Below are 11,700 nucleotides of genomic sequence, written 5' to 3'. Positions count from 1 at the left end.
TGTTACATTCTTGGGTGACATTTTACCATTTTTGCCGTATACAAACCCCTGCTCTGCATAGGTGACAGGGACCTAAATTTCAAAAAATCGTCTGTTACATTCTCAGGTGACATTTTACCATTTTTGCCGTATACAAACCCCTGCTCTGCATAGGTGACAGGGAACTCATTTTTGTAAAATCGACTGTTCAATTGGTGGGTGTGACATGAACCCAGTTTTGCCGTGAATAAATCCCTGCTCTGCATAGTTGACAGGGACTTAAATTTCTAAAATTCGTCTTTAATTGAGGCGCGCCACCTCCTTTCATTCGATCCTTCCGCTTTAACAACTTGTCCCACATTTCTGCTCAATTACATTTCAGCCATTGACATCCCTTGGATGTGGTATCCCTTTCTCAGGCTCCCTCTCCGGCCTGGAACTCTGATTCCCTGTTACCCATGATCACCATGGTAGGCGCATAAAAGAACATCGAAATTTGATAGAGAAAATATCCAATTGGATGGTGGACGTCACAGGGACGTGCTATCAGGCAGAAGTTATCTAGAGTCAACAAAGCGGCAGCAGGGCCTCTCCTGTATAACGTTTCCTAATCCAAAATACCCCAGTGACATTCCATGTAATTTTTAATTAATCATTCCAATAACAGGCATCTTAAGAGTCCTGTATTGATATTTGTCATCACTACCTCCCGAGTCGGGAGTGGGTAATTGCCGTGTGCCCCCTCCTTTCATTCGATCCTTCCGCTTTGATAACTTACCCCACATTTCCACTCGATCACATTTCATTTCATCCATTGACCTCCCTTGGATGTGGTCTCTCTTTCTCACGCTCCCTCTCCGGCATGGAACCCTGATTCCCCGTTACCAGTGATCACCATGGTAGGCGCATAAAAGAACATCGAAAGTTGATTGAGAAGATATCCAATTGGATCATGGACGTCACGGGAACGTGCAACATGGTTGAGCAGTATGTGTGCACACGCCTACACGTACTGACTGATGGGTCTGCCCCCTTCAACTTCTGGGTCTCCAAATTGGGCACATGGCCTGAGCTTGCCCTTTACCCCTTGGAGGTGCTGGCCTGCCCTTCAGCCAGTGTATTGTCTGAACGTTTGTTTAGCATGACTGGAGGGGATTATCACAGGTTATATTTCCCAATGTTTTGGGGTCGACCCAAATGTAAACAAAAAATAAATAAAAATAAAATAAAATAAAAATCAAAGCAAAAAAACAGTGTTGGCTACCTCCTCCACCGCCACATCCACCGCCTCCTCAACCTCCTACTCCATATGGACCTCCTCCTCCTAGATCAAGATATATATATATTTTTTTTACCAATTTTATGTTATTTGAATTCATTTCCCTATCCACATTTGTTTGCAGAGCACTTGCCATGCTCTTAACCACATTTTGCTGCCTTTTGCAGCCCTCTAGCCCTTTCCATTACTTTTTTTAGAGCCATTTTAGTGCTCAAAAGTTCGGGCCCCCATTGACTTCAATGGGGTTTGGGTTCGTGGTCAAGTTTGGGTACCGAACTCGAACTTTTTTGTGAAGTTTGGCCGAACCCGTCGAACCTGAACATCCAGGTGTCCGCTCAACTCTAATTGTAAGCTCTTGCGAGCAGGGACCTGACTCCTAGTGTTTCAGTTGTATATTAGCCAGTTACTTTTGTTTTGTACATAAACCCTATGAATTTGTAAAGCGCTGCGGTATATGGTGGCGCTATATAAATAAATATTATTATATTGTTTATATTTATATGTAAAATTGGGAAAAGGGATGGCTTGAATATTTATTTATTTCTTTATTTAGCTGACATTTTTACTCCCATTAGGGCGGGTTCACATCAGTGTTAGTAATTCCATTATACTGTTCCGTTATAACAGGGTTAGGCCTCATGCACGCGGCCATTGCTCGGCCGTTCCGTGCATTGGGGATCGCAATTTCCCTAATGCACGGGCACTATCCGTGCGGCTGCAGCGACGGATCCAGATCCATTCAACTTGAATGGGTACGTTATACGTCCGCACTGCAAAAAAAGTGAGTGGGTCCGGTGAGCACACCGCAGGAGCCTGCATATTGCAGACCTGGTGTGAGTGGGCCGCAATACGGGCCATGGCCAGCAACGGCCATGTGCATGAGGCCTTATAATGGAATATAACAGAATTTTCTGTTGACCGGATTTTTTTCGTCATACATAACAGAACAAAACGCCATATAAGACCCCAGTTTTAGATCTCAGATCAGACCCCCATTAGACCTCCATGTAAGTCCCCGACCTAATATCAGATCTCAGATAAGACCCCTATATCAGACCTCCAAACCCCCATATCAGACCTCAGAGCCCCATTACACCTCAGACCAGACCTCCAGACCCCCCATTAGACCTCTAGACCCCCCAGTCATACTTCCAGGCTCCCCAGTCAGACCTCCAGACCCCACAATAGACCAAACCAGACCCTCAGTCAGACCCCCAGACCCCACCATTAGACCAAACCAGACCCTCAGTCAGACTTCAGACCCCCAGTCATACCTCCAGACCCCCCAGTCAGACCTCCAGACCTCCGCATTAGACCACTCCAGACCCCCAGTGAGACCTCTCCAGACCTCACTAGCATTTCCTATATAAGATGCACTGCATCTTATAAAGGGAAAAGTACAGTACTACTAGCAAGGGGGCCCCTCTTGGCCTCCCTGGCTTAGGGGTCTGGTCACAACTGCGACCGCTGCGACCTCTATAGTTACGCTAGTGGTTGTAACCATGGAAACAAGCAGTGTATAACGTGATAGAGTCCAGCCACCAAAGGAAGCAATATGGATAATAGCAATATATTAGTAAGTGTCTTGAATTAACTTTCTCTACATGATAAAAGCCACTTGCCGAAGTGGGACAATTCCTTTAATGCAAAGATTGTACATGTACGTAATTATTAGGGGTGTAGCTAAAAGCTCATGGGCCCTGGTGCAAGAGTTCATCTTGGTCCCCCCTTCCCTCAGTGCTTTGCGGCCAGTGGCAGGGGAGCACGTAGCCTTCGTGCTGCCTGAGGCAAAAATTAAAACTTCACCCCCCTCATGCCAAATTCTTGACCTAACTTATTCCCTCCAGCCAGAGATGTAACTTGACCAGCATGCATTTTCTATAATACTGGTGTCTTCTTATGTGGCACAAGGGTCTTTGGGCCCCTCAGGCTCCTGGGCCATTAGTGACTGCTACCTCTACACCCCCTATATCTACGACCTTGATGATTATTCATTAACTTTGATCTGATTTACTTTTCCTGAGCTGACTGCTCTTTCCTTGAAATGACGATCTTCCCCGCCCATTGTAAAACTTTATACATTATTGTATCCTATCCAAGTCTGCACATCACCAGCTGCGACCGTTCCAGAGAAGACCACCATGACGTCCATCCTTGGAATTCTCACCGTCTTCTCAGCTCTTGTAGCAACAGGTACATTTTGAAAACTGTGGGATCACTCCAGAGCAGTGTTCCTCATCTCCAGTCCTCAGTGCCCAACTAGCCATCATGTTTTCAGGATTTCCTTAGTAGCAATACAGGACATAGAAAGCATACAGATGTAGCAGAGGTAAATTTGTCAAGTAGCTTGTCTTTTTTGCACTGCGATAACGTTCTTTGTGATGATACAGTAGACGGTTTATTTGCAGTCCTAGGTAAAACCATAGATTGTGAGTTAACTCAAATTCATAACCAAATAAAATCTAATTCTGACTTTTTGCCAGTGGAAAATTCATGTGTGTAAGAACCCTTAGGCCCCTTTCACACGAGCGTCCCGGATTTTTTCCGGATGCGTCGCGTGTGCATTGCGGTAAACCAGCAGGAGTGCGCACGCAATTTCAGTCAGTTTTGACTGTGATTGCGTTGCGTTGTTCAGTTTTTTCCACGCGAGTGCAATGCATTGCGAGTGATTGTGGTATCCACTACCCAAACCCTGACTTTTTCACTGAAGTTCAGGTTTGGGATCGGTGTTGTGTAGATTTTATTATTTTCCTTATAACATGGTTTTAAGGGAAAATAATAGCATTCTTAATACAGAATGCTTACTAAAATGTGCCTTGAGGGGTTAAAAAAAATAATAATAATAATATCTTGTTCGCACAGCCGGCATCGTCTTCTTTCTTCTTCTTTCAGGACCGGCAAAAGCACCTTTGATGATGTAATCGCGCTCACCTGACATCAGTGCAGGTCCTGCTGAATGAAGATACTGTAGAAGGATCTTCTATCTTCATTCAGTAAGACCTGCGCTGACGTCAGGTGAGCGCAATGACGTCATCAAAGGTCCTTTTGCAGGTCCTGAAAGTCGAAGAAAGAAGAAGAAAGAAGACAATGGCAGCTGCGTGATCAATTGAATGAGGTGTGTTATTTTTATTTATTTTTTTAACCCCTCAAGGCACATTTTACTAAGCATTCTGTATTAAGAATGCTATTATTTTCCCTTATAACCATGTTATAAGGGAAAATAATACAGTGATTAGACTTTAATGGGGTCCGAGGTTGCTCATCCCTATCATCGCTTGCGGATGCTTGCGATTTTCAAGCAGACCCATTCATTTCTATGACCCATTCATTTCTATGGGGCCTGGGTGTAGAGATTTATCAGTTGCTGAATATTATATTTCTGTACAAGTCAGGGTGGGTTCACACTACCGTTACGCCATTCCGTTATAGGTTCCGTATATAACTAAATGGCCAGACGGAATGCAAAATAGAAGTCTTTAAGAGGCATTCCGTTTTGCTCCGTCCTAATAGAAGTCTATTGGCAATCATAACGGATCCACCTGGTTTCCGTTATGCAGGACGGAAAAAAAAGTCCTGTCAACATCATGCATAACGGAAACCAGACGGATCCGTTATGATTGCCCACAGACTTCTATTAGGATGGAGAAAAACGGAATGCCTCTTAAAGGCTTCTGTTTTGCATTCTGTCTGGCCATTTCGTTATAAACGGAACCTATAACGGAATGGCGTAACGGTAGTGTGAACCCACCCTTAGGCAATCCCATTAGCACGGTGCCATTTTAGGGCATTTTGCACTTGTTTTGACCCATCCCACTTACAATTTTGGTTTCCAATAAAAAATAATGTATATATTTTCAGCTTGCGCGCTCTCATGCACAGAATGTGTTACTAATGAGCCATCCACCACTACATGCTCTGGCAATAAAGTTTCTTGTGCAAATGGCTTTTTATGTGGATCCACCTTCATAGAAACTGTACAAGGTGAGTCAAGGAATAATAACCTACAATCTGCTGTTGCCTTTCAGTTTCTTTTGGTCTCCATCCTGTTCTATTGTTATTGGATTTCTTTATTTCTTTATTTTTGTCTATTTATTTTCTTTTGCAGAATAAGGCTACTTTCACTTCAGCGTTTTCCTTTCCGGTATTGAAATCCGTCATAGGATCTCAATGCCGGAGAAAAACGCTTCCGTTTTGTCTCTATTCATTGTCAATGGGGACAAAACTGACCCGAACGGAACGGAATGTGCCACAATGCATTAAATTCCATTTGGTTGCATTCCCATGCTGGACATAAAAGATGGATCTGTTCAGAAAATACAACCGCCTGCATCCGTTCAGAATGGATCCGTTTGTATTATCTTTAACATAGACGGATCCGTCTTGAACACCATTGAAAGTCAATGGAGGACGGATCCGTTTTCTATTGTGTCATAGAAAACGGATCCGTCCCCCTTGACTTACATTGTGTTTCAGGACAGATCAGTTTTGCTCAGTTTCGTCAGACGGACACCAAAGCGGAATGGAGATGGAACGGAGGCAAACTGCTGCATTCTGAGCGGATCCTTTTCCATTCAGATTGCATTAGGACAAAACTGATCCGTTTTAGACCGATTGTGAGAGCGCTGAACGGATCTCACAAACAGAAAGCCAAAACAGCAATGTGAAAGTAGCCTAAGACTGACAGTATCTATTACAATAAGTAAAGAAAACTCATGTTCTGTTTTCCTTCCCTGTATATTTATAGTAAATGCGAGGATCATAAAGTTTGAAATATATGGTGTTACAGAAAATGTTAAGAATTTCTGCACTCACTGAAAAACCATCCACTGAGTTTTTAATCTCCCTGATCAATGGTCTTTGGGTATATCTAATAATCCTGTTTAATAGTATTTTTGGAAAAGTGTAAACTTACACTAGAGTCCAAATTTATCACAGTGGCTATTTTATATAATTTTACACCATTGTCTGGTTAACTTAATGTGCGCCAAAATTTGGTTACAATTCCAGGACAATTTGGCGCATCTTAAAGGATATGTATACCTTCGGAGGCAATTTTTTTTAATTATTGCATGTTACTCAATTTTGGCTAAAAATCTTTTTTTTTAATTGGCCTTTATTTAAGGGTTAACTGTTTTTCTAGCTGTGTGACTGGTACTTCCTGTTTCAATAGTTTTTATTGGTTTAGTATCAATAAAAGATAATAGAGGACAATAAAATGCAGTTCCACCTGCTAAGCATTGCAGGTGGGAGAAACTATATGTTTGTCTTTACAGCATGAGACAAACAGCCAACTGGATATTATTATTATAGTAAAGACGCATTATCAAGATTGTTAACAGTTTCCTTCCTCAAATAGGGTTTGTTATGTATGAGGAATGATACAATTCCCAAAAAAAAAATATATATATATATATATCATAAAAAAAGAAAAGAACAGGGTTATAGTTCCACCTATATCGATAGAAGTTGGAGTTTTAGTTTGGTTGATCTTATGGATCTAGTAGAGTGGCATAGACTGTAGACCGCCATGGCGCCCAAGTTTTATAGTATTTGGCCGATATGTTATTACTGTTTGCTATCATTTCTTAGAATCTGCAGTTAATATTTACTTTCCTGATTATCCGTGAAATGGGAGGGGTGAGTGTGGATATCCAGTGTTGTGCGATACTCTGGAGGGAAGCTGTAAGTATAAGACAAAGTACAGTTTTTTGAGAGGGAGATAGATTGTCTAGATAAATTTAATCTTAAAAGAAATATTTCTGGTCTGAAAGGGAGTTTCACTCCTATCACAGTTAGGATTAGGTTGTTGATTTCTTGCCAGAAGTAATATATGAGTAGGCATTCCCAGAATATGTGGGTGAGAGTGCCTGTCTGGTTGCATCCTCTCCGGCACATACTGGATGTATTCTCATAAATCTTGGATATTCTATATGGTCTGTAGTACCATCTACAGTCAGGTCCATAAATATTGGGACACGACACAACTCTAACATTTTTGGCTCTATACACCATCACAATGGATTTGAAATGTAACAAACAAGATGTGCTTTAACTGCAGACTGTCAGCTATAATTTGAGGGTATTTACATCCAAATCAGGTGAACGGTGCAGGAATTACAACAGTTTGCATATGTGCCTCCCACTTGTTAAGGGACCAAAAGTTATGGGGCAGAATAATAATCATAAATCAAACTTTCACTTTTCAATATTTGGTTGCAAATCCTTTGCGTCAATTACAGCCTGAAGTCTGGAACGCATAGACATCACCAGACGCTGGGTTTCATCCCTGGTGATGCTCTGCCAGGCCTCTACTGCAACTGTCTTCAGTTCCTGCTTGTTCTTGGCGCATTTTCCCTTTAGTTTTGTCTTCAGAAAGTGAAATGCATGCTCAATCGGATTTAAGTCAGGTGATTGACTTGGACATTGCATAACATTCCACTTCTTTCCCTTAAAAAAGTCTTTGGTTGCTTTTGAAGTATGCTTTGGGTCATTGTCCATCTGCACTGTGAAGCGCCATCCAATGAGTTCTGAAGCATTTGGCTGAATATGAGCAGATAATATTGCCCGAAACTTTAGAATTCATCCTGCTGCTTTTGTCAGCAGCCACATCATCAATAAATACAAGAGAACCAGTTCCATTGGCAGCCATACATGCCCACAATATGACACTACCACCACCATGCTTCACTGATGAGGTGGAATGCTTAGGATGATGAGCAGTTCCTTTCCTTCTCCATACTCTTCTCTTACCATCACTCTGGTACAAGTTGATCTTGATCTCATCTGTCCACAGGATGTTGTTCAAGAACTGTAAAGGCTTTTTTAGGTGTCGTTTGGCAAACTCTAATCTGGCCTTCCTGTTTTTGAGGCTCACCAATGGTTTACATCTTGTGGTGAACCCTCTGTACTTACTCTGGTGAAGTCTTCTCTTGATTGTTGACTTTGACACACATACACCTACCTCCGGGAGAGTGTTCTTGATCTGGCCAACTGTTGTGAAGGGTGTTTTCTTCACCAGGGAAAGAATTCTTTAGTCATCCACCACAGTTGTTTTCTGTGGTCTTCCGGGTCTTTTGGTGTTGCTGAGCTCACTGGTGCGTTCCGTCTTTTTAAGAATGTTCCAAACAGTTGTTTTGGCCACACCTAATGTTTTTGCTATCTCTCTGATGGGTTTGTTTTGTTTTTTCAGCCTAATGATGACTTGCTTCACTGATAGTGAGAGCTCTTTGGATCTCTCTTGAGAGTTGACAGCAACAGATTCCTAATGCAAATAGTGCACTTGAAATGAACTCTCGACCTTTTATCTGCTCATTGTAATTGGGATAATAAGGGAATAACACACACCTGGCCATGGAAGTGCTGAGAAGCCAATTGTCCCATTACTTTTGGTCCCTTAACAAGTGGGAGGCACATATGCGAACAGTTGTAATTCCTACACCGTTGACCTGATTTGGATGTAAATACCCTCAAATTAAAGCTGACAGTCTGCAGTTAAAGTACATCTTGTTAGTTTCATTTCAAATCCATTGTGGTGGTGTATAGAGCCAAAAATGTTAGAATTGTGTTGATGTCCCAATATTTATGGACCTGACTGTATATATTAGTTTAGAGTATGCTTCGTGGTGTTCTGTAAAGGATGAGCTGAGAATTGATGTTGTGAAGGCTTTTTTCCATTGGGACAGAGAAATTTTTATATTTGTCACGGATGGTGTTGCAGAAAACTGGAAGTTATAAATAAACATCCGACTGACTTGATCCCAAACTAAGGAACATATGGGTGAGCCCTATAAAACCCCTAGAGCTTGCCCTGACTGCTATGCCCATGCAAAGATCTTTATGATAGAGAATTCCATGCCCTAGTACCTAGACTGTGTGACACCTGAAAACCCTAAAATAGTGAGGGGACACGACCACCAGCTCCCTGCACTTAGTACGGAGGGAGTCAGGGTCACCTAGAATTAAGCTAGCACGTAAACACAAATAAAGGAAAAGACTTATCTGAGGAACCAGCAGTTGTAGCCTCTAGCAGTGAACACAATCCGAGAAGTAGTATAAACCGCAAAGTGAGGCAGTATGGGAGGGAATATAAAGGGAGGCAATCAGTGTAAATAGATGACAGCTGGGAGAAGGAAAAGAGATGACAAAGTGAAACCAAAATAAAGAACCTCATGCAAGAGGTAGAGAAGAACGTCTAACAGACCTTTTCACAGAACTGGCGGTGACAGTCTCTCTCCCACTTTTTCATATGTGAGGTGTGATATTCTAAGTAAGGTTCTGATAGTTGGGAGTAAAATATTTAATCCATTTTCCCAATTTGCCTAATCTGTTAGTTGTATATACATTTGTCTGAGGTGGGATCGCTAGATGTGTGTAGGTGGTATTATTTTAAAAAGTACCAATTTGCAGGTATACGTGTATGTATAGATCTGATTTATTTAGGTTGTATTTGTTTTGAAAATACTGAATGTTATGTATTATATTGTCTTTATCAGTGTTCATCACAAATATTTGAATTGCGAATTTTCATCTCGAATATTGGCACTTCGAGAATTTGCGAATATTTAGAATATAGTGATATATACTCGTAATTTTGAATATTCAAGATTTTTTTTTCATCAGTACACATGATCCCTCCCAGCTTCTAGCTTGTGGGCCAATGAGAAGGCTGCAATATCTTTGACTTTAGGAGTAGTATTGATTGCGAATTTTCGTAATTGCGAATTTTCGTAATGAGAATCAATGAGATCGTGAAAACTCAGATCCGATGGTATATTCTAACCCCCAGGCATTCCCATGGTGACGGGGACTCTTGTCGGGGAGGAGTATGCCAAAGTGGAACAACTGTACAGATTTAAAAAAAAAAGACGAATATTCTAAAAAACAAAAATATTCTATATAGTGCTATATATTCGTTTTTCAAATATTTGTAATATTCTAAAACAAGAATATATAGCAATATAGTGAATATTCGAAAAAAAAATTATGTAGAACTATTTAGCTAATATAGTGCTATAATCTTTTTTTTTAATAGTTGTAATTTTTTTCCAATCTGGACTTCAGATGAGAAAAAAATTATAACTATTAAACAAAGAAGATTATAGCACTATATTAGCTAAATTGCTCTACATTCATATTTTTTTCGAATATTTGCTATATTTCTATATATTCTTGTTTTTGAATATTACGAATATTCTAAAAAACAAATATATATGTTTTCTAGAATATTCGTCTTTTTTTTTTTTTATCTGTACAGTTGTTCCACTTTAGCATACTCCTCCCCGACAAGCGTCCTCGTCACCATGGGAACGCCTGGGGGTTAGAGTATACCATCGGATCTGAGTTTTCACGTTTTCATTGATTCTTATTACAAAAATTTGCATCATGAAAATTCTCATTACGAAAATTCTCATTACGAAAATTTGCAATCAACACTACTCCTAACGAATATTCGAATTCACGAATATTCTACGAAATATTTGTGAAATATCGCAAATTCGAATATGACCCCTGCAGCTCATCACTAGTCTTTATATAGATTATGAATATACCTTATGCCTGCTTTGATCAAAGTTGAAAGCGTTAGATCAGGGATAAGTATTTCCAGTGATTGTAGAGGGATATCTAGTATTTTTAAAGTTTGGAAAAAAGAGCATGTTGAGATATAAATCTTCCATGCTTGTATGGTCGCCTTAATAGTAGGAAAGGAGAGAGAAGAATATCTCACTTTGCCTATTGTGGAGGCTAGAAGTAAGGAGTGTAGTTCGTGTGGTCCGTTTATATTGTTTTCTATGTCTATCCATAATTTTTCCCTCATTGGGGGCCAACAATCTATGGATTGATCTAGTATGGTCGCTATATGATATGATTTTATGTCAGGAAGACCTAGGCCTCCATGTCATTTGTGCCTGGTGTGGGTATTTGCTCTGGTAGACAGGCTTGCGGACGCAGTATAGAGGCAACGACAACATCTTTAACTTAAACAGTTCAGTGTTTTATTCGCACATAAGTAAAGTGACAACAAAAAGTTAGTTTCAAGGAAAAACAGTCACCTTGAGTCTGGTGTTTGTTCACACCAGGCAGCAACACATAAGTCCTTCGGTGGAAAAGAAGTCCACGTGCTTTCATCCAAACATGATAGCAGGCCTTAATCCCGGCCCAAACTCTCAGGCTCCAACACAGAGATTGGAAAAGCTCCACTGTCAGATGGAGGATAATCCACACCAGCTGAGACTGCTGGCAGGGTTTTATATCCCTAACCAAAACCCGACCTGGAACGTGGGGAACAGCCACCCACCCTGCACTTTGGCTGCTCCCAGTAAGAGCCGGGCCTGGATCGGCTTTACAGCCACACTATATAACCAATAGTGTCAGTCAGCACTAGCTGCCGCTGACACTTAAAATTACCAACTCTTACCTCGGTGACACATATCTTCCGTCAATGA

The 11,700-nt window shown here is 41.0% G+C and overlaps 1 protein-coding gene across 1 annotated transcript in view; it reads left to right on the top strand.

The window, feature by feature from the left end:
• Positions 1 to 3,363: 3,363 nt before the first annotated feature.
• Positions 3,364 to 11,700, top strand: part of LOC120992447 (phospholipase A2 inhibitor and Ly6/PLAUR domain-containing protein-like) — a 41,916-nt gene continuing 33,579 nt past the window's right edge. Inside the window, exons 1-2 of the mRNA XM_040421435.1 lie at positions 3,364 to 3,451; positions 5,117 to 5,239. Coding sequence (XP_040277369.1) covers positions 3,400 to 3,451; positions 5,117 to 5,239 — 175 coding nt within the window. The 5' untranslated portion in view covers positions 3,364 to 3,399. The remainder of the gene's footprint in view (positions 3,452 to 5,116; positions 5,240 to 11,700) is intronic.

This window comes from Bufo bufo, chromosome 1 (genome assembly GCF_905171765.1).
Source record: "Bufo bufo chromosome 1, aBufBuf1.1, whole genome shotgun sequence".
Classification (NCBI taxonomy): Eukaryota; Metazoa; Chordata; class Amphibia; order Anura; family Bufonidae; genus Bufo; species Bufo bufo.
This window is presented reverse-complemented; position numbering and strand designations above follow the sequence as displayed.